The sequence below is a fragment of the Papio anubis genome, chromosome 17 (genome assembly GCF_008728515.1).
Source record: "Papio anubis isolate 15944 chromosome 17, Panubis1.0, whole genome shotgun sequence".
Taxonomy (NCBI): Eukaryota; Metazoa; Chordata; class Mammalia; order Primates; family Cercopithecidae; genus Papio; species Papio anubis.
This window is the reverse complement of record NC_044992.1, coordinates 57,193,396-57,220,306: the sequence shown is the minus strand read 5'-3', so window position 1 is coordinate 57,220,306 and position 26,911 is coordinate 57,193,396. Positions and strand designations below refer to the sequence as shown.

Below are 26,911 nucleotides of genomic sequence, written 5' to 3'. Positions count from 1 at the left end.
CACACAAATGCACACAGCCCTGAGTCCCTAGGAGCTGCATAGAGCTTTACAGGATGGACGGTCCTGGTTGGCCGTTGGTCCTGATCACCAGTGAATTGCCCTGCCCACAGCCCCTCTGCTTTAGCTTCTGCTGATCTTCCCAAGTCTCCACCGCCCTCATCAGGCTAGCAGTCCTTGCCAACCACTCCCAAAACATTAGGTGGCTTCCTTATAATATCACACCATTTGGTTTAATTGTCTTTTCTGTTGAACAGCAAATGCCCCAAGGGTGTCTCTCTTGCTCACTGGTGATCCCCAGCACCTAGCAGGATGCTGGGCACGTAACAGGTGCTGAATGTCTCTGTTGAATGTTGAGTGTTCATAACAGATAGAGGAAAACTGGTATCAGAGCCTGACCCCTATATTCACAGAAGCTAGAACTCTGGATCCCAGCCTTGGCAGATTACAAGAAGCAAGACAGTGAGCAAGAAAGAGAGTGAAAGAAGAGGGCAGATTGAAGGTCAAAGTCACCCAGCTAAAATATCAAAACTATGTCTGCCTAACCCCAAAGTCCACATTCCTTCTCCTACCCATTCAAGCCTGGCTTCAGAAAAAAAACTGTTCTCATACCATCTAGCTTCAAGGATTAAAATTCCTGGAACCACAAGACAGAGATGTGTTCACTCAGTGATGTTTAAGGATCAACCCTTTACAAGTGCTGTTCTGACTGGAAGCTGATAGCAAGCAGTTTTCTTAAAGTTCTGCGTGGAAAGCAGTCAGTGATTACTGGAAGACAACCCCTCCCTCCTTCCCATGGCCATCCCATAGCATTTCCCATTGACAAAGCTGCTGGAAATTCCAAAGGTTTCCTGAATGGCTGCTTGGCTGACCAAGGAGTATCACGGAATGTACATCTTTCTCTCTGCCACCTTCAAACACACAGAAAGTTCCATATAAGGAGATGAGACACTTCTTCCCTCTCATAGCTTGACAACTTTCTACTCAACTGTTTGGTTCAACATCCATCATCACTGCCTTGCAGTGATTGTCAAGCACTTCTCCTGCAGTCACATGGCCTTGCTTCTGTGGCCACACTGCCCTCCTTCTGCAATACTCTCAGCAAATGCCTCAAATGTTCCTTAATCATTAAAATTGATCTTACCTTAACTTAGCCTTCAGCTTCCTTCCCTTCCACTTCCAAATCTCTCTGAGTTGCAACATCAGAGAGTAAACTATTCCTCTCCAAGACCAATCTGGACTTTTTTTTTCCCTCCAGTTTTTTCCAGACTTTCTCTTATCAATTATTCTTTATTTTACCTCCCCACCTCCCCAGGATCATCCCCTCATTGTGTAAACACCCCCACCTCATGCTGTCCTTTGAAAATGCCTCCTCTCAACCCTCCATCATCTAAGTTACCACCATACCTCTCGCTTTCCTCCCAGACTTCTTGAAATGGTAATCTACACACACAGCCCACTCTCCTTACTTCCAACATCTTCTCCTTTATTCCCATAAAAGTGACTTCTTCCCTCACTATTCTGCTGAAATCACCCACTCGAAATCCCCAATGATTTCCTAACTGCTAAATCCAGTAGGCTCTGCTGGTCCTCGACATGCTCAACTTCTTGATTCGGCAGGACAGGATGGGCTATGCTACAGCAACTCCAATCTCTCCGTGACTTCTTGTAATAAAAGTCTGGTTTTTTGTTCACATAAAGTCCTGCGTGGCCCAAAAGGGACTCCTGCATCTGTGCTGTGCAGAAGATGATGTAGAATCCCAGGTCCACAGCAGGGGATGAGATGGAGGTGGAGCCCTAGGCTCTGATCCACCTCAGCAGAGCCCATGTCTATTGGCCACAACTAGACACATGGCCCCAGCTAACTGCAGGGCGCTGGGAAGTGAAAGTGTGCCCAGGGACTATCCAGTGGGCACTAACTGTCTCTGCTCAACGTTGCTGGCCACCCACCCATATCCCCCACACATCTTCTCAGGGAGGCATCCTAACAGCTCTGCCACTCCGTTCTTAACTCTTCTCTCTCCTCTTACACCTTTAAAATGTGGCCTCATCCAAGCTTCCCTCTTACCCTTCTTTTCTCTCTCCATCCACTCTCTGGCCCTCAGGTTCCACCCGCTATCACATCTTCAACAGTCACTTCTGGGTCAAGAAACCCATCTAAAATTACTCCCCTTCCTTAATTCAGAGTTACTCGAACCTACTTTGCTTTCCTTTAGAGCACTTATGTATGATCTACTGCCTGTCCCCACACCCCAGCTAAAATGCAAACTTCATGAAATAAGACTTGATGATCTTACTCAGTTCTGCATCTGTTATGCCTAGAACAGGAACGGATTAGAAATCTCTCTCTCCAGAAGCACATTTTCAACTTCGTGTTGGGACTTAGGAGTACGGGGAGGATCCAGGTAAAGAAGGACTTGAATGCTTGATTTCATGACACAGTAAAATTGTCGCCCAGGCTGGAGTGCAGTGGTGCGATCTTGGCTCACTGCAACTTCCGCCTCCCGGGTTCAAGCAATTCTCCTGTCTCAGCCGCCTGAGTAGCTGGGACTACAGGCGCCCGCCACCACGCCTGGCTAATTTTTGTATTTTTAGTAGAGACAGGGTTTCACTGTGTTAGCCAGGATGGCCTCGATCTCCTGACTTCGTGACCCACCCACCTTGGCCTCCCAAAGTGATGGGATTACAGGCGTGAGCCACCGCGCCTGGCCCGACACAGTAAAATTCTAAAACCAATCTGTCTCTCTGTTTGCTTGGTTGTTGTCAGGAATTTCAGAGCAAAATTTCATGCCAAAAAAAAAAAAAGTAACATTCAGTTTTGATAACCCAGCCATCCAAGGTTCACTGTGTACAAACTACTTTTTAAAACTGGTTTTCAATCTATCATTTTAGACATTCCATCATATGGTATTATAGTATTCTAAGCTGCCTCAAATCCCTTCTGGAAGAAGGGGGAACTATAATTAACCACAGCTCTCTGCCTTCCACTTGGAAAATTCTACTCAATCTTTGAGGTCCAGTTTCCCCGATGCCTCCAGATAGGATCAATCACTTCCTCCTTGACATTCCCCTCCTGTTCTGCTTGCTCCGCTAGGAGTCCTGATATCCTCTGTGTCAGTGAGTTGTACAGTGTTGTCTATCTCTTTCCTAGTCTGGAACTCCTTGAGGGGCTTTGCAGGCTCCCAGTGTCTGGTACATAAGAGCTCCACGGCCAGGCGCAGTGGCTCACACCTGTAATCCCAGCACTTTGGGAGGCCGAGGCCAGCGGATCACTTGAGGTCAGGTGTTCGAGACCAGCCTGGCCAACATGGTGAAACCCTGTCTCTACTGAAAATACAAAAATTAGCCGGGTGTGGCGGTGGGCACCTATAATCCCAGCTACTGGGGAGGCTGAGGCAGGGGAATGACTTGAACTTGGGAGGCTGAGTTGTAGTCAGCCAGGATGGTGCCACTGCACTCCAGCCTGAGACTCTGTCTCAAAGAAAAGGAAGGAAGGAAGAAAAAACTCTGTAAATGTTTATTACATGAATAGTGTATATATTTTCATCTGGGACTCCAAACCTCCCTGGTCCCTCCCCAACTGCTAACACAAAATCCAGTCCTCTTTCATAATCAATACCTTTCTTAACATCACCCTTATCTTAGGAGGATCAAAATCTCTGGGTCTTCTTTAATTTCTTCCCCCACATCACCCCATTTCAATCAGGTCCTATCCACCTGCCTCCAGCATCTCTCCTCTTTCCTCTGAACCCATCACCACCCTCCTAATCCACACCTTCCTCTTGATGGAGACCAGAGCAACCACTTCTTAATTCATCTTCACTCCTCAGCTCCTGATTTCCAGTGTGCTGAAGCTCTTCAAACATCTGGCATACCAACTGTAAGCCCATGCTGTGTCTAGCCCTGAGGACACAAAACCCCACAAGACACTGTCTCTCCTTTTTAAGGAGTTTTACAATCCAGTGAGAGAAAAAGACACATAAACAATTGTTTCAATATGGTGCAGCATTCACAGACAGAGGCGTGAGGAGAAAGGAAGGAGAGCCAGAGAAGGGGCATCTAAACCAGCCAGGGGTGGGTGGGGAATGACACTTATGAGACTGCAGTAAAGAGTCCACGTGCCAGCCTTCCACGACACATCTTCAACCCAGCACCCTCCCAGCTTTGCTTCCTGGACCCTGTGCTCAGGGCCACCAAATGGTTATGCAAGCTGTGTGCTGCTCAGGGGCACCTGGCTGAGGGGCAAGGTGGGACTGAAATTCGGCCAAGTGTTATAAGGACACCTGCTTGGAGGGAGCACCTTTGCCTGACCCGGTAAGCTCCCTAGAGGCCAGCAGTAGCCCTGCCTGGCCTCTGCCCACACGCCCTGCAGTGCCCACTCCCCAGTCGCTATCTGATGACACCCTACTCTCCTTTGAGACCCATCTCAAGCATGCCTCCTCCAAAAACCTTATCATCATCCCGCAGCCAAACAATTCTCTCCCACCTCTGGGTTCCTCCGGCGTGTGGTCTCTCTCAATCAACAATCATCATCCTTGATCATCATCGGGTCTCGACTGCGTCCTGCTTCTGGCTACAGCCATTTGCATCCATGCATCTTGTCAGCCCCTTGAGGGCAGAGACCATTTTGTTCATTTTTGTATCCACCATAGCACCCACCACAGATTCTTACACAAAAAAGGTCCTTAAAATATATCTATGGGGCAGGTGCAGTGGTTCATGCCTGTAATCCCAGCACTTTGGGAGGCTGAGGTGGGCGCATCACTTGAGCCCAGGAAATCAAGACCAGCCCGGTCAACATGGCAAAACCCCATCTGTACAAAAAATACAAAAAATTAGCCAAGCCTAGTGGCACACACCTGTAGTCCCAGCTACATGGGAAGCTGAGATGGGAGAATTGCTAGAGCCTGGGAGGTCAAGGCTGCAGTGAGCCATGATTGCACCACTGCACTCCAGCCTGGGCAACAGAGCAAGAACCGGTCTCAAACAAACAAAAAAATAAATAAATAGAATACATCTATGAAGCATAAATGCTGCCATTTAGCCATGAAGCCATTCATATTCCTTCCTCTAGACAGACAGTGTTGAGACACTCACGTCCTCATTCATTTAATAAAGAATGCTCATCTGCTTTGTTTACATGCTGTGTCTCTCATTAGATTATGAGATCCTGTGTGTCTCAACTTGAGCAGGCTTCCATCAATACACAAAGAGTCCCCATGGGAGCCTGACACAGAGCACACAGTAGCCTGTGGGAGAATGAGAGAGACTGGAGCACAAACCTGTGGTGAGTGAGACAGGGGATACCTGAGTCAAAGATGAACAAGACACGGTCTGTGCCCTGTAGAAGCCACAATGCCTGTGACGCCCTCACCACCACCCTCACTACCACGCTGCTGGGTATGTCATCTCAGATCATATGGAGTGACCAAAAGGACCAGCAAATATTCTCTGGTTTCATGCTTCTCAAACATTCCCATAAAAGTAGGCCACACAGCAGGAGAGCCCGAAAACACGTTCCCCCAGAAGTAGGAGGGCAGAGCCTGAGCCTGCCACAGCCAAGCACAAAATGCCTTTGATGTCTCAAATTGTATCTTTAAAAATTCATGTACATTTTGCATTCTACTTCATAATATATTCACGATTATTTTAACGTGAAACTTTTTGAAATTACCTAATTTTCGTCCCATTCCAAATCTTCAAGTAAACTGGATGCCCCAGCCCGGGTTCCCAGTCAGAATTCACAAAGTCTGCTTTGAGAAGTTTAGAGCTGGTCCCGATCCCTCATTTCACAAATAAGGACGTAGAGAGGTTAAGTGACTTGTCTAAGGCTATATGACTAGTGCGAGAGCCAGGAGCAGGAACCAGGAGGCTTTCTCCAAATCCAGAGCTCTTTTCATTCATTCATTCATTCATTCATCCACTCATGTCATTCATTCATTCATTCATTCATCCACTCATGTCATTCATGTTGGTGCAGAACCCGCTGGGTGTCAGGAATCAGGCTCCAATTAATGAATGAGATAAACACAGTCCCTCCGCTTGTGTCACCCAGTTTACAATGGTTTAGATTTCTACTTGGGGTACCTTCCAGAGTGGGAAGACTCCAAGATTCTCCAGAAGAGAGATGAGCAAAGCATATCCCTCCGTGCGCTTTCAGCATGGAAACTGGTCTGCAACCAGTGCAAATGGAAAGCATAAGCGCCCCTCTTCTGGGCTAGAACCATTTTGCTAACGTGAAACCGGTGACCACAGACTCCTTCGAACAGCCTTGAAGGTCATCAACGATCTGGCCCCTGCCCACTCTGTAAACTCGTCTTGCACCATTTCTGCCTCACCCAGCAGGCTTCACTCACCTGGCCTTTCGGTTCACTTGGAGCCACTTCCCGGCTCTGAGCCTTTGCCCACACAGCCCCCTCTCCCCAGAACATTCTGCTTGCCTGGCCCACGTGCTCTTACGGCCAACTCTTTCTCATTCCCTGCTTCTCTGTCACCACCTGGCAGGGGCATAGTCTACACACATCCCATCTTCCCTATCCCAGTACCACATTAATTTCCTTTATAATCCCTTGGGCAGGCATTTGTGTTGTTAATTACAACAATGGCCCTCATTCTTCACCTTTCCCTGTCTTTTGCGGTGAGACTTTGAAATGTCATCCATCTTTCGCCATGAGGCTTTGAAATTTTTCTCACTAAAGAGGTATAGTCTATTCCCTTGTCCCTTGAATCTAGGCTGGCTTTATGACTTGCTTTGGCCAATAAAATAAAGTAGAAGAGACTATGTGAAGCCTTGTGTGTTTCTACTTGCTCCCTTGCAATTCAGTCCTCAGCATGGGATTCTGCCTAGGCGAGACTGCTGGGAGATGAGAGGTACATGAAGCAGAGAAAACTAATCACACTCAGCTCAGCCTAGGCCACTACGACACCCCCAGACAGATGAGTGAACCCAGCCAAGATCCACAGAGCCACACAGATGACCCCACATGTATGAACAATAAACACTTGCTGTATGTTGCTCTATTTTTCTGGTTGATGGTCACACAGCAATAGCTACCTAATAGTTTGTTTAATTATTGTGTCTCACTCCTAGACCAGAAGCTCCATGAGAGAGAACCATGTCTGTTTCATTCACCAATGTTTGCACGTAGTAGGTGCTCAATAGATGTGCTGAATGAGTGAGTATTCCTACTTGGTCAGGCTGGTGTGTTGCTCACCTCTGTGTTCTATGTCTGTTGCATTCTTGCACAAGTGTAAGGAGTGAGCTTAACTTCGAGAATGACCTTCTAAATCTCCCAAGGTCAGTTAGAACTATCCTCTCCCCCAGTCCTGACTACAGGGCTGACCTCGTCTACACCTACAGAACAGGGAAGCATCGACATCTAGAAAATGTCCTAGATAGTATCATCTTTGATCCTCACTCATCTTGATGTCTACCATCCTCTTCCCATGAATGAAGACATCAATGCCTTTGTTCTTTAGCCAAAAAGATGCTCCTCAGAGGGCCATTGGAGTCCTTCATTCCCGAAAGCCACTTGTTTCCCCAGCATGGACAAGCGGATGGGGAGATGGGAAGAAGAGAGCCGGTCAACCCTCCAGTAATTATGACTAAGAACAAACTCCACAGGAGAAATGTCTCAGCAGGGCCTTTCCAGGCAGGCAAAGCAAGGGAGTTCAGAGAAAGTACTTCCCTGCAACTAGCCCCTTGGCGGGATCTCAGACTCATTTGGAAACAGTAGTCTAAATTAGAGAGATAGGATGAGGAGCTTCATAAAGCTATTTTAAACAAATCTCCCTGAAAAACACTAGGCCTTGGGGGTGGGGAGAGGCCTTCTCTTTAATTTTCCAAAGCAAAGCTGTCACTGAGAGAGAGCTTTGTGTACCCCGTTTCCCTGTGGCTCTCACTGAGAGAGCTTTTTCCCCCTGGCTCTCACTGTGAGAGTTCTCGGTTCCCCTAAGAACTCCCTAAGGTATACTAGGCAGCCACACAGCAATTGAGTCAGGTGATCCCCTCTCCCACCCACCATCTTCGCCCGCCCTGTCCCCTGATGAGTGGGCTTGGGAGAACAAGCTCTGGTTGCTGTGGTATTAGGAAGTCCCCCATGAAGAAAGTTAGAGGAGTATGGGATGAACCTGATGACCTCCATAAATGGGGAATGGAACCTTCTAGACTCTCACCCTACCCTTCTTCATTTGCCTCTCCCACGTGCATGCCCCCACCCCCAGGAATCACAGATTTATTTAGGAGGCCCCTCTTTTTGGAGTTGGCTCCTCCGGTCCAGCTTGCTCATGACCTGGGTGATGTCCACGGTGTTGGCTGCTTCTCGGGCCTTGGCTTCCTCTTCCAGCTGCCTCAGGATGACAGGGCTTGGGCTGGATCGCAGGTGACGCCGCATAAAAGGGAGGGTGGAGCTGGAAGGAAGGACAGATTGGTGGTTGGAGGAAAATGACACAGCTTGCCCAACACTGACACTCTCACACTTGGAGGGAGCTGGGGCTGGAAGGTCCAAAATCTAGATTTTGTTCTCTCCTTTTCCCAGTGAACCTCCAGTGGGGTCCAACCTTGCCTCCATTCACCCCACTTGGAGGATAAGACCAGAGGGAGTACCAACTGCCATTAGATTTTAGGTCAGGCACAAGGAAGACCCTTTGGTTGGCAAAGTTGCATTGAACTTCTACAAGATTTAGAAACCAATTTGTTTTCTTAACTTCTTGTAACATCTTCATGAAAGAAGTGAGTAATGAAGGTTTGGGTACTGGAGATAGTTGGAGCATTTATTTGTTTCCTTTTCTTTTTGGGGGGTCGGGGTAGCGGGGTGGGCACAGGGGACAGAGTCTCACTCTATCACCCAGGCTGGAGTGCAGTGGCATGACTTCAGCTCACTGCAACCTCCATCTCCCAGGTTCAAGCCATTCTCATGCTTCAGACTCCCAAGTAGCTGGGACTACAGGCATGTGCCACCACACCGGCTAATTTTTGTATTTTTAGTAGAGACAGGATTTCACCACATTGGCCAGGCTGGTCTCAAACTCCTGACCTCAACTGATCCATCCGCCTCAGCTTCCCAAAGTGCTGGGATTACAAGCGTGAGTCACTGTGCCTGGCTGGAGCATTTGTTTCCAAAAGCTATGGTTCTGGGAAGGAAGGAAAGAGCTGGACTATCCAAGATAGCTAGGCCCCAATGAACAGAGAAAGAGGGATGAGGCCTAAAGAGGGCTGGTGGGCTGGTGGTACCCTGCTCAGGTACAATATCTTGACATGTGCCAGAACCTTCTTCAAAGCCAAGCATGGATTCCTGGAACCAAACTCTCCCTGCCATGGCCTTAGGAGTCAGGACAAAGTTCGAAGTATCCAAGTGATATAACGGACAGTGAGCAGCGGAGCCACCTGTCTTTGAGGGCCCACGCAAGCTTGGAGCCCAGCACTTCAGCGGCAATGATAGACAAAGACCTGCAACCTACTCCAGATTTCTAGACTACATAAGCCCCTTGAACTCTTACATCTATCTTAGGGAGAAGAAGGGCTCCCCTACCAGGACATAAAGCCTGATACTGACATTGGATCTCTCACCAGCCCTGCCAAGGGGAAGGCTTGGAACTAGGTGCAACTTGTCATGGAAAAATTAAGTTTGAATACATTGTCTTATACCTGGGATCATGGAACAAAATTCATACCCACTGCAGTCCTGGCATGGACACAGACCAGGCTTCACACTTTACGAATGCATCCACATGTAATTCTCACTCACAATAGTGAGAATTCTCACATCTGCCCCAACTTCTAAAATATCTGGAGAGAGAGGTATGAGACTCCTCTTCTTTCCCCTCATTACTTTCTGGCAGAACTTCTGGAGCTATTACGGGCCTTTCTTCTGGCTTAAAGTAGAAGCTTTTAAGTCCCCAGGGACACTGAACTCCCTTCCTTACTTGGTAAACCCAGAAGAATAGCACCACAAAGACTTTCTTTCTCTCCTTTTCGTAACAGGGCCATTATCCTCAAGAATGAAACCAAGTTGGGTTGTTTTGTTTTGTTTTGTTTTGTTTTGTTTCTCTCTTTTGATAAAGGCTCTGGTCCAGCCATCCCCCTTTTGAATTGATGGAAGATGCTGGAAAGGAGCCCAGTGAGGGTTGACCTGGCAAACAGGGGAACAGTCACTATGGGGGGCGGGGACAGGACACATGATTGCCAATGGAAAAACCTCTTCCAAAGCCTTACAGTTTTGTTCAAGCTGCCATTCGATTACTATTTTGAATCTTCAATCCTTGCAGATTGAACTACCCCCAAAAAGAGTTCAATCTGCCCCTCAGAACATTATTTCGTCCATTGTCCCAGGGGCTCTACCAGATCAGATGATCCACATCTCCAATAAGAAAAGTGAGAATGAACGAGTTAATGGACTTCTAAAACACGGTCCCCGGAGGCAGCAGGAATACCTGGCCCGTTACTGTCCGTTTCCCCTCCGGTGAGCATTTTCTCTTGGGGTGCAGTCTGGTATTCTCTCTGAGGTCTTAGAACAATTTAAATACCAGGATGCAGCTTAATTAATTCCCATGCATCAGTCTGAAGGTAACATGGAGCAGTTTAAAAACCAAGGAGATGCTTCCATTTGTGATAAGGGTAATTATTGGTCTGATTATCCAAACTCTTTCAAGCCAGCATTCAGGAAACAAAACTCACTGGTGGTAATTACTAAGGAAATCTTGCTAGAGTGATTTCAGGGCATTATGAAGCAAATGAGGCACTCATTCCCTGAGCAATACTTCCCAATCCCCAATATTTTCATCAAGCAAATATCTCCATAATAGCTATTTGGCTGAAAGAGACCCTCACTTCTCTGTAAACTAAACAGCAGGCAGCCAGCAATTACAGATAATTCCACTTGCCTTTTCTTGGTGGTTTCCTGAGGTTCAATAGCTTTGGCCAGCATTTCCTTATAGATCGGAGATTTTAAATAGCGAGCATAAGAATCCTAGTGGGAACAAGAAAACAACAGTAATTATGAGAGGAAAAAAGGGTCAAATCAAACCAATACCCTTGCCATTTTCAAGCCTCCCTTGGCAGTAGAACGGAGAAGTTATGAGAATTTGTCTCCTTGGGTGAAAGGTGTTCGGGGAGGTGTTGAGAGCAGTGGTTCTCAAGTGTGGTCCCCCCTAGAAGCATCAATTTCACCTGGGAACTTCTCAGGCCTGCCCCAGCCCTCCTGATGAGAAACTCTGGGAGAGTCACCCTGAGCCTGAACAGTCTCATGTTTTATAACTCACAGCTTCAGATCCTATCAACGTTGTCTGTGATTCAGCCTATGTTGTAAATGTACCCAGTTGCATAAAAGCTGCTACAGTTAAAAGTACACTAGACCCAGAACTGCTTAATTTGTTTCACCGATTCTCATATGCTGCATGCTACATGCCAAACAAGTGAGACAGCTGGTCACGTACTGAGACATAGTCTGTCATCATTTGCTCACATGAGGATACCTAAACAATTAACAATTAACAACTACCTGAACAGTCTCCAGGTAATCCTGCTGTACCTTTAAGTTTGAGAACTACAGTCTGTAACCCTACCCACGAAGATCCACCTTGGCGTGGTTCAGTGAAGCCAGCATGAGACAAGAGGACACCCGACCTCTCCTCTCCAAGACTTTCTTCCAAGGAAGATGAGCAGCCAGGAGTATGGAGCCCACTACTAAGCCACTGACATCCCTATCTGCCCTGTGTTTTGGGTGTAAAGGCAAGAGAATACCAAAGCAAAACCAAAAACAACCAACACTTAAGAGTCCAATTATGGGGATGTTTACTGGGACCCTGGGCAATTTCAGAGAAGCTTCATGAATGCTTGTCACTTTTAAGCCAGCAGAAAACTCTAGTCATACCCAATACGGGACAAAGCCCACTGCAACAAACCAGGGATTGAGATATTTTTAAAAGTTATTGAAATGGCACTATTCTAAAGACTAAGTGGGAGCAGTAAAACTAGAATAGAGTCTAGGAATAGGGATCATGGAGCCACCGGGATAGGGTGAGTGTATCGCCATAGGACATGGCTGTAATGGCATATAGAGAGTCCAGTGGGCATATATGCCATTCTTTCCTGAAGTTACCTGACTGCTCCATTCTGGCTAGTAGCTGGCCTCCCTGGGCAGCCCCTAAAAGGCTGTATGAAAACTACTTTTTTTTTTTTTTTTTTTGAGACAGAGTTTCGCTCTTTCACCCAGGCTGCAGTGCAGTGGCAAGATCTCAGCTCACTGCAACCTCCACCTCCCGGGTTCAAACGATTCTCCTGCCCCAGTCTCCCAAATAGCAGGATTATAGGCGCCCACCACCGTGCCCAGATAATTTTTGTATTTTTAGTAGAGACAGGGTTTCACCATGTTGGCCAGGCTGGTCTCGAACTCCTGACCTCGTGATCTGCCTGCCTCAGCCTCCCAAAGTGCCGCGCCCAGCCGAAAGCTACATTTTTAGGAACCAAAACGTTTTAAAATACATTAAAGAGGATTATTAATAAAGAAACCCTGCTGTGAATCTTCTAGTAACAAAAACACAGAGACACCCCACTGATTCAAAAAAGGATGAAAATGGCCAATCTGCCTTGGTAGCAATATCATATAACCTATATCACATAATCTATTTCATATAACTATATTCACATAATCTATATCATATAATGTATCTCATATAACCTATATCACATAACCTATATCAGATAGCCTACATCACATTATAATCTATAGCATATAACCCACATCATATAACCTATATAATATAATCTATCTCATATAGCCTATATCACATAACCTATATCAGATAGCCTACATCACATTATAACCTCATATAATCTATATAACCTAATCTATATCATGTAACCTACATCATATAATCTATCTCATATAACCTATATCACATAACCTATATCAAACAGCCTATATCACATAACCTATATCATATAATCTGTATGACATAATCTATCTCATATAAGCTGTATCATATAACCTATATCATATAACCTACATCATATAATCTATCTCATATAACCTATATCAGATGGTCTATATCACATAGCCTGTATCATATAACCTATATCACATAACCAATATCACATAACCTATATCACATAATCTATTTCATATAACCTATATCACATAACCTATATCAAATAGCCTATATCACACTATAACCTACATCATGTGGCCTATATCATATAATACTTTGCTCATATAAAGAAATCATTGCCATAATAAGATAGTTGATAGCACCCATATCAGATAAGTCTCTGTCAAGGATGGCACCAATAGTACAGAATCAATATCATAATCAACCTATCTCATATAGGCTAACTCTGAGCCTCCGATTCTAGTTTCTTAAGAAAATGATTGATTTTTCTCTTAGGTCCCCTTCATGTATTTTTTTTTTTTAATGCCCACCACATTCACACTTTGTTAATAATCCAGTGGGCTATCTGGATTCTCACAGGGTCTTACTACAACCACACACACACAAATTTGTCTCTTCTAGACACTATGCCTCTATGTGTAATATTTGCTTAGGGCCAGGGTGGTGAGAATTGCCATCACTCTACAGCAGAAACTAAGAGCTCGGCCTTGAAACCCAGGCAGACCTGGCTATGAATCCCAGCCCCATCTCTGGTGAGACCTTGACCAAGCCACTAGATTCTGGAGCAGCAAAGCCTAACTTGTGGGTTGTCTTTGAGCATAAAGTTCTGTGTTTTGCACAGTAACTGCACCTTATAAGCTCTCAATGAATGAAGGCTGTTATCATAATGCTAGCATTACTAATGCCATCACTCCTACCTGCGTACTACTGCAGAGTGGGGCCCGTAAAGATGCACACAGCTTCTACAGGAGTCCCTCTAGGCCCATGAGTGAGGGGCTCAAGGCAAGTCCACTCCAATAGACAGGGGGAAGAGATGGCTGACAATTCTGGGGTTTTTTTTTTTTCTCTCTCTCTTTTTTTTTTTTTTTTTTTTTTTAATATATATAGAGACAGGATCTCACTGTGTTGCCCAGGCTGGTCTCAAACTTCTGGGCTCAAGCAATCCTCCCACCTCAGCTTCCCACAGTGCTGGGATTACAGACATGAGCCCCCAAGCCGAGCTGCATCCTACAACTGGCAAAGCGCTGTCCACATATCATCTCCCTTTTTCCTATATCTAAAGAATTTTCCAAGGCCGGGTGCAGTGGCTCAAGCCTGTAATCCCAGCACTTTGGGAGGCCGAGACGGGCAGATCACGAGGTCAGGAGATCAAGACCATCCTGGCTAACACGGTGAAACCCCGCCTCTACTAAAAAATACAAAAAACTAGCTGGGCGAAGTGGCGGGCACCTGTAGTCCCAGCTACACGGGAGGCTGAGGCAGGAGAATGGCGAAAACCTGGGAGGTGGAGCTTGCAGTGAGCTGAGATCAGGCCACTGCACTCCAGCCCAGGCGACAGAGCAAGACTCCATCTCAAAAAAAAAAAAAAAAAGAATTTTCCAGGTACCTAGGGATGGAAGGCCTATCTGGACCCCGTATCCTCAGCACAGATCCACCTACCTTCTTCATGAGCATGTAAATATGGGTTTGTGCGGCGTCCAGCACGTAACGGTGGGGGTGCTTCAGCCCCTTCACTGTGATGTCCATGGTCTTGCCGTCTATGTTGATCCAGCGCCTCGCCCCTGGGGCCAGGAACAGCCTGGAGTGGGAGGGAGATGTTAGTAAAAGTAACTAAACCAAGTCGGTTCATGAAAAGCTCACAGCTGCTCGGAAGGGAAGGACTGACACGACTCAGGTTCCCCGAGGTGAGGGTGGCAGTTTTTTTTAGGAGATACTAAACAGCGTGAACTTTTGAAGAGGCTGTCAAGCAATTTTTCCTCGAAGCAAGAAACATCCAGTATTGGGAATGCGAATATTTTAACTGGAGGTTTCCAGCCTCCAGGAGAGAGAGCAAGAAGGGGCTGGGGTAAGCTCAGGTCAGATTAGGCCCTGGCCATGAGGGTGAAAAACTCAGCCTCCAACTTCACACCTTCTACACCAGGATTCCAGGGCCGACCTGGGACCAGGCTAAGACACCTTCACACAGGTGTTCTGGGGGTCTCTGCTCTCCCTCTCCCAATCCAGATGTGCTTTGTAATGAATCTCACACGCTGCGGTGAGAGGCAGCCCATGGTCCCAGAACCCAGAGGTCTGAGCCCCTGGGCAGACAGGCCAAGGCTCCCAGTTAGACCAAACTTGGCCACACTTCCTGAGCCTGTGGCTCTACCTGGGATGCCGGGATGCAGAGCTCTCTCAGTCTTTCCAGTTCTGAGCTGTTGCTGGATTAGAAATACTCCCATGAATATTTTCCCACCTTTCTAAGATGTACCTTAAAATTTTGGAATTCAAACTGAGATTTACATAACTAGGGAGCCTGGGGAAGACGGAGAATCAAACTAATGGCAGAGGCAGCAGGCTTCCTGTAGCAGATTTCGGAATCAGGAGTTGTGTGTGTGTCACTGTGTGTAAGGCAGTCAGGCACCCATTGTTCTGCGAAGGATGTCATGGAACCTTCCTGGACTGTCAGCCCTCCCCACTGCACCACACCCGCACCCCCATTTCTCTCAATGCATGGATCCCCTCCCTGTGGGAGGAGCTGGGCAAATTTGCAAAAGAGTGCATGAACCTCTAAGTATAAGAAGTGAGACCTCAAGCTTTTCTCTTCAATGCTGCGGGTGCTTCTCTGGAAACCGGGGTGTTGCAACCTGAGTTCATTTGCAGGAAGGACATCCAGGGTCCAGAGGCTAAGTCCTCAGAGGAAGGGGCTGTTTGGCCTGCTGCCCGAAGTTCAGCACCACAGTCTCGTGGCCGCAAAAGGGCTGGTTCCAGCCCAGCGTGGTGCTTGGGCTTTGGGAAACACAGCGAAGCATGTGAGTATGAACTAAAAATGCTGGGCCCTCGGTGTCCAGGACACATGTCCACTGCAGCCAGTGCAGATGAAAGAACCCACAGAGATGGGACCACAGCAGGACAGGAGCACCCGCCAGGCCTGCAGGGAGAGGAGCGTCGGGGAGGGGGAGTGTGGCTTTCAGCAACCTTGGGGGCCTCATCACACCTTCCCCCGCTTCTCCAGTTGGCCATTGAAAACAGGACTGACCCTTTTAACCTGGAACCCTTGGCTCTTGTATAATTTGGAGGAGAGATGGGCCTGGAGAGGGACAGACTTATTGCTGCTCGGAACAAGTGGGGGCTAGAGCCGTGATGTCAGGAATGAGATGTGCCCAGCCATGTTTGTACCCCAAGCTGCCCTCACTGTCCCAGACACGTGGGAGGAGCTCCCTTCCCCTGTGATCCTCACATCTCTAAGGAATAGGTTTTCTCATGTTGCTGCTTCTCTCTCTCTCTCTCTCTCTCTCTCCCCTCACCCCCCCTCTTGCTCTCTCTCTCTCCCCTCACCCCCCTCTTGCTCTCTCTCTCTCTCTCTCTCACACACACACACACGCATACACGCACAGCTCTCAGGACACCTAAGAAGGCTTTAGTCAAAGACAGAGCACTCTGCACTGTAATTCGGGACAGCTTGCTTTTTTAACCCCTAGACACATTCCCATAGAAACAGGAGACTCACACTGCGTGTCCCACCCGGCTTTCTTCAGGGAACCCCCAAACCTCCCAAAGCAGCAGGGAAGTATTTCTAGCATGGCAAGTACAGTGAACCGATGCTGACCAGGCCCCAGCCAGTCACCAGGCTGTGGTCCTCTCGTCCTATCTCCACCTCAAGCGCAATGGGGTGGTTCTCGGAGGCCCAGGGCAAGGCTTTCCAGCGCCCTGGCTGATGCTCACTTGTAAATCTCCTCTGCTTTCTCCTTGACCTTGGACTGGTCTCCGTACTTCAGATCCTCGCAGGCTTCCCAGAACCCCAGATTCTCTCCTGCGTGGTGAGAAGTCCACGTGGATGAGGGCCGGGCAGGAAATAAGTTGGGAGAAGAAAAGAGGAAATAAAAGAAATGAGTCAGCCGGGATGGATTCCATTTCCCAGCTTGGTGAACACCTTTCCTGTCACAGAACAAGCTGTTGTATATTGCGATGCTAGACAAAACTACTCCTTGAGGAAAGGAGCCACATCTTCACTTCTACGGCCTGGGAGAACATTGGGAACTTAGTAATTGCTCAATACGTGGTCTTCGAAATAAACTAGATGGGCACCTACCATGTTTGCAGCAATGCATTCACACTGTGGCGGCTTCCTTTCCTCCAACAATACACAGGCCAGTGTTCATATCACCCCCTAGAGGTTGTCATACGCTTTTTTATTCTAGAATTTGGCTGTAGCAAATATTGCTTGAATGAGTTCGCACATGAATAGGCTTATATGCATGCGTTGCTACACTACGGTTTTCTTCATAAAGACCTCCTTCCTTTGCTCCTGTTGAATGACTGTGCGTGAGTTCTTCCTCCTTTGTTTGGCTGTGCTTAGAGAACCCGTCATTTCCAGTCCCTCAGCGGGCATATTCCAGGCCGTGGTTCCTACGGAGAGGCTGCTCAAGCAGCAGTGCTGAGGGACTGACCCTCAGGGAAGGTCTGGCCAGGAGCAGGACTGAACTGAGCATCACCTGAGCCAGAGGGAATTGGCCCAGAAGGAAAAGCCAGGTTCCCCCAAATCCTTCATCTCCCTCCAACTCGAAGTTCTCTAACCTGCAGCGCCCAGAGGCACCATGCATATGTTCACACGGTGGCCCCAGGTGGCAATTTTTGCCTGGGAAAATAAAGATGATCACGAGAGAGAGCGTGTGTGTTTGTGTGTGTGTGTGTGTAAATCGTGGAGTGTGTCACAGTGTGGGGAAACGAACAACAAAATCCTCTCCTCTCCTTTCTCAGTACAGTTGACCTTGAACAACTAAGCGGTTAGGGCGCAGACCCCCATGCAGCGGAAAATCCAAAAACTTAACTAGAGATAGCCTGCTGTTTACCAGAGGCCTTACTAATAACATAAACAGTCAATGGACACATAAGTGCATATGTATCTACATATCTATTGTATGGATTCATGATACCTTTTCACAACTTTTGTCTATTTCTAGGCTGTGCAGTTCATCTGCAAGTTTTTTCAGATTGCTGTAAATCCCCCCAAGTTTTTAAATATATCTACTGAAAAAAAAATCCACCTATAAGTGGTCTCGTGCAGTTCAAACCAGTGTTGGTCAAGGCTCAACTGTATTGTTTTAAAGCTCCTGGTGTTTCATATTAGAAAAGGCTGCACAATTCTAAACTAGTTGGCATTTGTCCCACAGCTCTGTGGAGGTCCTTCCTCTTCAGCATGAACTTTAGGGCGTTCTTTGGACCGAGATCACAGACCAGTGATGCTCTTCACTAAAATGTAATTGACCTGACAACAAATGCCATGTAAACTGTCTTGCCCACAGCAAAAGACAGTTGATTGCTTAGTAAAATTAAGCAAGCAATTATTCATGATAGCCCAAAAGTGGAAAGCACTCAAATGTCCATCAATAAAAGAATGGATGAACAAAATATGGTGCAGACTATGAGGGAATATCATTTGGCCTTAAAAAGGAAGGAGATTTCCGCCAGGTGCAGTGGCTCATGCCTGTAATCCCAGCACTTTGGGAGGCCAAGGTGGGTGGATCATGAGGTCAGGAGTTCAAGACCAGCCTGACCAACATGGTGAAACCCTGTCTCTACTAAAAATACAAAAATTAGCTGGGCATGGTGGCACACGCCTGTAATCCCAGCTACTCAGGAGGCTGAGGCAGGAGAATCACTTGAACCCAGGAGGTGGAGGTTGCAGTGAGCCGAGATCATACCACTGCACTCCAGCCTGGGCATCACAGCAAGACTCCATCTCAAGAAAAAAAAAAAAAAAAGGTTAAAATGGTAAAATTTATATTACATATATTTTCCCACCAAAAATATTAAATAAGCACACAAAAGTTCATAGCAGCATTATTCATAATGGCTAAAAAGCCAAAGCAACCCAAATGTCCATTAACTTACGAATGGATAAGCAAAATGTGGTACATACAAACAAGGAAATAGTATGGGGTCATTAAAAAGGAAGGAAGGAAATATCATGCAGTCTTTAAAAAGGAACCAAGCAGCCAGGCACAGTGGCTCACGCCTGTATTCCCAGCACTTTGGGAGGCCAAGGTGGGTGAATCACCTGAGGTCAGGAGTTTGAGACCAGCCTGACCAACATGGTGAAACCCCGTCTCTACCAAAAATACAAAAATTAGCCGGGCATGGTGGTGGGCGCCTGTAATCCTAGCAACTCAGGAGGCTGAGGCGTGAGAATCGCTTGAGCCCAGGAGGCACAGGTTGCAGTGAGATGAGATCACGCCATTGCATTCCAGCCTGGGTGACAGAGTGAGATTTTGTCAAAAAAAAAAAAAAAAAAAGAACGGAAGTACTGTTATATGCTGAAACACGGACAAGCCTTGAAAACATTATGCTAAGTGAAAGAAGACGAAAGGTCACATCGTGCATGATTTCATTTATATGAAATGTCTTGAAGAGGCGAATAGGGGTAGAAAGTAGATCTGTGGTTGCCTAGGGCTGGGGTGCAGGAGAGGGAGGAATAGAAGATGGTTCTAATGGGTAGAGAGTTTCTTTTTAGTGTGGCAAAAATGTTCTGGAATTAGTGATGATGGTTGCACAATTTAGTGAATACACTAAAACCCCTGAATTGTACACTTTTAAAAAGTTAATTTCATGATATGCAAATAATATTTCAATTTAAAAATCTTTTTAAAACGTAAATGAGCAAATGGACGATTTATCTGCCCTGTTCATACCTAAAGCCTCGGGAATCTCATGAGGAGATTGCTAACAATACAGTTTAAATAACGCAGGGAAATCTTTTCGCTGGATTCTCATTAAGGAATGAGTGGGGGCGGGTTGGGGGGTGGAGATAATAAACTCAGGGTGTATGTTGTCACTTTGCCACTAGATGGCACTATAACCACTTATTCACCAGTCCATCCATCTTTTCTGGGTTTTGTTCTAGAGTGGCAATTAGACTTGATTAGGGAGGCGGATTATCAACAATCCATATTATCATGTAATGTTCTGCATCCGGCAGTCAGCCAGGCTAAAGGCATGTCCAGTAGGATTCGTTTCTGGAGCAGTGCCACAGACAAGCGGATCTCGGGTAGTAAGCCGCTGAGTGCCAAGGCTCAAGCGTGATGCCCCCAGGGCTGGGGACTGAGCAAGGAAGTAAAAGAATCCCATAAGGGTAAATATTTCAATGAAGGTGGTGAATGCACAGCCTGGTTCTGATCTGGCCTCATGGTTTTCGCGGATGCTTCTCCGGGAAGTGCAGTATATTTAAAAAGCCAAAGGCCTGGTGCGGTGGCTCACGCCTGTAATCCCAACACTTTGGGAGGCCAAGGCAGATGGATCACTTCAGGTCAGGAGTTCGAGACCAGCCTGGCCAACATGGCGAAACCCTGTCTCTACTAAAAATACAAAAATTAGCCAGGTGTCGTGGCACGTGCCTGTAGTCCCAGCTACTTGGGAGGCTGAGGCAGAAGAATCACTTAAACCTCAGAGGCGTTGGTTGCAGTGAGCCGAGATTGTGCCACTGCACTTCAGCCTGGGCAACAGAGCAAGACTCCATATCAAAAAAAAAAAAAAGTCACAGTGCCCCTTATGAGGTGACATCCAGAGATGGGATATAAAATGTGGCCCTGCCCATTCCACTAAAATCCACACCCTCTTAAGGCCCTGAAGAAATCAGGCCAGGAGCTAAGGTGATGGCTGTCGATCACCACACATTGGAATCATCTGAGGAGTTTCCAAAATTTCAGGGATTCCAACCCCCACCAATTTAAAAGCAACTTTAGGGATGAGATCCAGGAAAACATGTTTTAAAATATCCCCAGGCAGACTGAATGTGTAGAACCACTGAGCTAAAGAAAATCAGGAAGCCAGGCGCAGTGGCTCACGCCTGTAATCCTAACACTTTGGGAGGCTGGGGAGGGCGGATCACCGGAGGTCAGGAGTTTGAGACCAGCCTGGCCAACATGGTGAAACCCCATCGCTACTAAAAATACAACACAATAGCCAGGTGTGGTGGCAGGTGCCTGTAATCCCAGCTACTTGGGAGGCTGAGGCAGGAGAATCACTTGAACCTGGGAGGCGGAGGTTGCAGTGAGCTGAGATCATCCTACTGCACTCCAGCCTGGGCGACACATCAAGACTCTGTCTCCAAAACAAAAAAAGAGAAAAAGAAAAAAGAAAATCAGGCTGGGGGACAAAAAGAGAAAGAAAGGGAAAGACTGCCTGTCTCCCCTTCCTCCAGGTTCATTATACTTAGGCTAGAAGGAGCAGGGGCTCCTCGGGTGACAGTGGGGGCATCCAGGATGGATGGAGCCCTCAGAAATGTGAGGGATCCAAATGTGGATTCTGTGAGCAGGTGCAATTTTCCCCCAGACAGTGGGGCCTCTTTGAGTCTATGGAAAGAACGAGTCTTGGGCTCAGGTCCCATTCTTAAAGCTGTGAAAGGAAGCGACTGTTTGAGGGCATAAGCAAAGCTCTGAAAACATCTGCTGAGAAATTCCCCAAACCCTAGGCCAGACATTAAAGGACTCTTTCTAAAAGTAAGTTATTTTAATTTTTTTTTTCTTAGACAAAGACCCACCACTGAATTCTTTCTTGAGGAAGTACTGGAAGCTCTGTCGACCTTTAGGGTCTCGGATCAATTCGCTGAAGTTGAAGGCCCATCGTTCCACTCGCATCTTGGTTGGGATTTCCACCCTGCAAGGATGATTTGTAAATGCACCAGATAGGTAGGGGTTGTGCCAGGCGGTGGCCTGGGTTGGGGTAAGGGGCTTTAGTCGAATGGCCCTTAGGGCTCAGTACAATCCTCCTCCTCCTCCCAATCCCTGCATAACACACAAGCCAAGTAATTACTTGCTAGGAAGATTCAGCCACAGACAAGTCCCCTGGGGCTCACATCAAAGACATGACCATCCCAGAGGTGAGGAGCATGCCCAGTATGGGGATCCCACACTCAGGTCCTGCTCGCTTAGCCTTAAGGACAAACGAATTCAAATGCCTCCTCCAAGGCCTGGTAACAGCCTGGAGCCTGGCCAGCAGAGGGTCAGGCTGCCACCTGGATCAGGAGAGAATTCTGGAGCAGCATTGGTGATGGGTGCTACAATCACTGCCACCTGCTGGGTGCCTATCACCCACAACAGCTGCCCCTCCACCATGGCACGCCCTGGCTTCTGGTGGAAGCCGGTGGCTCCTCCTGTACCTGCCTCAGGCCACGTGCCTCAGAGTAGACCCATTTGCTGTCTCTGCACTCCCTTTCAGGGCTTCCTCTAAGATGCAGGTCCCACTGCGTTCCTTGTTTGGAAAGATTTCCCTGATCCCAGGTAGGACATTCGAGGCCAGCTAGCAGAGATCTAACATTCCAGAGAATCAGAAAAAGACTCAGTTTTCTCCCCTATCCCTTATGGAATTCTCCTAAACCTAACACAGACCTTTGAAACTAAGGTTTCAAGTCCATCACACCATGTTTCCCACTGATGTAGCAGCTAGGACCAGAACCAGGCACAATTCATGTCTATGGGATCCAAGATAAAGCCTGCCAAGCAAGTTTTACACTTTCCTTAAGAACAAGTGTAGAAACAATAAGAAATCCGATAACACTAACAGCTGCCATTCACAGAGCATTGTCCTATATGAAGTACTGTGTGTTACACACATACCATTGAATCCTTAAAAAAACACTATGAGTTGAGTATTACTATCCCATTTTATTGTCAAGAAAACTGAGGCTCAAAGAGGTTAAATATTTGCCAAGTCTCACATAATTAGTAAGAAGCTGAGTTGTGATGACGACAGGGGTTTGCAAACTTCCACATGCATCAGAATCACCTGGAAGACGCATTGAAACAGATTGCTGGGTCCCAACCTCACAGGTTCTGATTCAGTAGGAGTGGGTGGGGCCCAAGAATACGCACGTCTGACAGGTTCCCTGGTGCTGTGGATGCCGCTGGTCCAGGGACCACACTGGGAATCAATGCTCTAAACCAGCCTCAGAATCCTGGCTGCTTGTGAAAATCAGCAGAGCTTTCAAAAAACACCGATAGGGGTGAGAGAGCAACCCAGGCCAATTAAATAAGAGGTTTGGGAGGATAAGGCCTGAATATTGATGTTTTTGTTAAGCTTCCCCAATAATCGTAATAATGTTCTAAAATCTAAATCATTAAGAACAAGACTTCCCACTTTCATGGGAGCTAAGCTACGAGGATGCAAAGGCGTAAGGAATTACACAACGGACTTCAGGGACTCAGGGGAAAAGGGTGAAAAGGGAGTGAGAGATAAAAGACTACAAATTGGGTTCAGTGTATACTGCTCAGGTGACAGGTGCACCAAAAAAATATATATATATATATATATATATATAAAATAGGTTCAATAAACATATAGGATCCACGATAAAGAACAGGGCTTCCCACATTAACGGGGAGTTCCAGTTGTCACCCACCCAGTGCCCTCTGATCAACAGTTCTTACACAGAACACACCCTTTTCTTGTCTCCAGCAACCTCTACCTGTCTTCGATACCATGCTCCCCATTTTACTTAAAATTCAGCTGCCATCCATCTCTCCTCCCCAAGCCCTCCTAGGACAACCCTCTTCCTGGCCAGGTGCCCTGCCTTCTCCTCCAGGGAGAGCCGGCGTCTGCACACGCTTGTCCACAGGCAGACACAGGTCGCCTCTCTCATTCAGTACCCTGGGAGGCAGACACGGGCTGCAGAGAAGCACCCCGATAACCAGAGGCCACAGAGGATAAGGGAAGCCTCCCCAGAAGATAGCTCTAGAGTCTTTGGCTCTGCAGTTGACCTTAGTAGACAGGGCACCCCCAACTCCAGAGGAGTGGCCTCCTTAACCCGTTGGCTGCCCAGAGCGGGTCACGTGGAATAGGTACCAGTGTTGCTGGAGATGAGAAGCGGGACCCTCCCAGGCCAGGCCTGCTTACCCAGCTGGGTCAGTGTCACCTGTGTGTTCCTCATGGCCTTGGCAGTGTTGACCCAAGCGGTGACCTATACCTGGCACTCCCTCCTTTCCCATCACCCCACCTCCCTCACATACTCAGGCCTGTCCTTTCTCCCCTGTCCTCCTCTCTCTCTCCCTCTAACTTGACCATTACACCCTTCTCTTCTTCCTCCCTCTGTGTGCTGGAACTCTCCTGCGTTTCTGCCTCTGCCCCCTCTTCCAAATAACACATGCGTGCAGGTCCAGTGAGCAAAGACTGTTCAAAACTGACAGACAGAGCCAAAGGGCAAGGGAAAGGGCAGGTTTAGGGCTCTGCCCGCCCAGAACTTAAGTTTACTCTAATTAGATAGCAAACTTGCAAAGCCATACCTATGATTTTTTAATTTTCAAAACCAATCTGTTGTTAAACATAGAGTCACCATTTGACTCAGCAATTCCACTCCTAGATATACACCCGAGAGAAATGAAAACACGCCCATACAAAAACCTGCCCATGAATGTTGATAGCAGCATTCTTCATAATAGCTAAAAGGCAGAAACCACCCACATGTCCATCAGCGGATGAATGGATAAACAAACTCTAGTGCATCCATACCACGAAGATGATTCGACCATAAATGGGAATGAAGTTCTGATCCATGCTACAAGATTCATAAACCTTGAAAACATTATGCTAAGTGAAAAAAGCTTGTCACAAAAGACCCCATAGTCTTTCCTAGATTTCCTAGAAGCACAACACCCAAGAGATGAAATCAATACACAGGTCAACTGATCAGCCTGTCCTCTTTTCCTATATCGATTTGGTGACATATTTATTACTGTCTTCTTATAAACTTGCTCGAATCTAGTAGCCCTTGGGATTGGCAAGTATTTGACAAAATCAGTTCCTCTTCTACTTGTGAAATGAAAAATTGTCTGCCATCCAGTCCCTCTGTCATTCCTCCAATTCCAATTGATGCCATTGATAGGAAACGTCCGGATAGACAAATCCGTAAAGATAGAAAGCAGATTCATAGTTGCCTAAGGCTGGAGGGGTCCAAGGTTTCTTTTCTGTGTAATGAACGTGTTTTAACATTGATTGTTGCTCTGTGAATATAATAAAAACCATTGAACTGTATGCTTTGAATGGGTGAATTTTATGGCATGTGAATTGTCACTCAAAAATGGTTTTTTGAAAACACCAATATATAAAATACATACAATTTGGCGTTTAAGTCCCAGAACTGGGTGTCATCGGTGATCCAGGGGTTGCTGGGAAGGCAGCCTGACATGATGGCGTCGTTGGATGAGAACTGCTCACTGTATTTCACAATCCTGAAAAGCAAACAGAAAACAATTTCCAAGAAGCTTGACACCCAAGATATGACATCAATACACAGGTCAACTGACCAGTCTCTTTTCCTGTATTGATTTGGTGACATACTTATTACTGTCTTCTTTGAAACTTCCTCGAATAGAATAACCCTAGGGATTGGCAGGTATTTGACAAAATCAGTCCCAATCTTACTTGTGAAATGAAACATTGTCTTCCATCCAGTCCCTCTGTCATTCCTCTGTACCTATTTCTTTCTTTTGTTTTTCTTTCTTCCTTCCTTTTTTTGAGACAGTCAAGCTGGAGTGCAGTGGCACAATCTTGGCTCACTGCAGCCTCCACCCCCCAGGTTCAAGCAATCCTCACACCTCAGCCTCCTGAGTAGCTGGGGCCACAGACGCGCACCACCATGCCAGGCTAATTTTTTTTGTATTTTTGGTAGAGACGGGGTTTCACCAAGTTGCCCAGGTTGGTCTCAAACTCCTGGGCTCAAGCGATCCACCTCAGTCTCCCAAAGTGCTGGGATTACAGGTGTGAGCCCCCACGCCCGGCCTTTCTGTACCTATTTCATTAAAATATGGCCTGTTTCTATTTTATCAATAGGTTTTTAGATTCAAAGCCAACTTGGAGTGTTCAAACTTGTGTCTCTGCACCCATCTTAGAAGCCCAAAGTTGCCATAGACTCTAAGACTCTTGCCATGTTGGGTTCTACCCTTTGTCAGGATAATGCCTGGGTTTGGAAACTTAGGCCCATTATTTAAAACTGGGGCTTAATCGGCCCAAACACACTATTTGGAGGAAGGGCTAATTCCTTCTCTTCTAGCTATTTGGAAACACATACTATATTATTATTAACTACAGTCATCCTACAGTGCTACAGAACACCGTCTAACTGTAATTTTGTAACTGTTTTTTTTGTTTGTTTGTTTTTGTTTTTTTGACACAGCGTCTTGCTCTGTCACTGAGGCTGGAGTGCGGTGATGCAATCACAGCTCACTGCAGCCTTGACCTCTCAGGCTCAAGCCATCCTCCCACCTCAGCCTGATGATGAGATGGGACCACAGGCATGCGCCACCACACCTGGCTATTTTTTTAAAAAATTCTTTGTAGAGATGGAGTCTCACTATGTTGCCCAGGCTGATCTTCAACTCCTGGACTCGAGCAATCCTCCCGCCTTGGCCTCCCAAAGTGCTGGGATTATAGGCATGAGCCACCACTCCCAGCCTAATTTTTTATCCTTTAACAAATAGTTTCCTATCTCCCCTCCCCCCTGCCCTTCCCAGTCTGTAGTAACCTCTGTTCTACTTTATATACTTTCAAATAGCCAGAAAAGAATATATTGAATGCTCCCAACACAAACAAATGAAAAACCTTTGAGATGATGGATATGCTAATTACCCTGATCCAATCAGTATACACTGTACGTACTGAAACGTCACTATGTACCCCTAAACATATACAATTATGTGTCAATTTTTAAAAACTTTTCTAAAAAAGAGCTAATTCCCTTGAGTTGAGTCAGACCTTCTGAGTTAGTACATCTGCTATCTGGGTATCGAAAACCTGCTGTGCCTCCTCCTCGTAGTTGGAAAATTGTGTCCACAGTGAATGT

At 46.7% G+C, this 26,911-nt stretch overlaps 1 protein-coding gene across 3 annotated transcripts in view; it reads right to left on the bottom strand.

Moving 5' to 3' along the window:
• RGS9 (regulator of G protein signaling 9) overlaps positions 1 to 26,911 on the bottom strand; it is an 89,193-nt gene that overhangs the window by 7,627 nt on the left and 54,655 nt on the right. For all 3 annotated transcript variants that reach the window (XM_003913311.3, XM_009191040.2, XM_009191041.4), the window contains exons 12-17: positions 25,188 to 25,301; positions 21,620 to 21,735; positions 16,807 to 16,894; positions 14,545 to 14,683; positions 10,879 to 10,964; positions 8,289 to 8,406 (exon numbers count right to left, since the gene is read on the bottom strand). In XM_003913311.3, the coding sequence (XP_003913360.1) occupies positions 8,289 to 8,406; positions 10,879 to 10,964; positions 14,545 to 14,683; positions 16,807 to 16,894; positions 21,620 to 21,735; positions 25,188 to 25,301 (661 nt within the window). The remainder of the gene's footprint in view (positions 1 to 8,288; positions 8,407 to 10,878; positions 10,965 to 14,544; positions 14,684 to 16,806; positions 16,895 to 21,619; positions 21,736 to 25,187; positions 25,302 to 26,911) is intronic.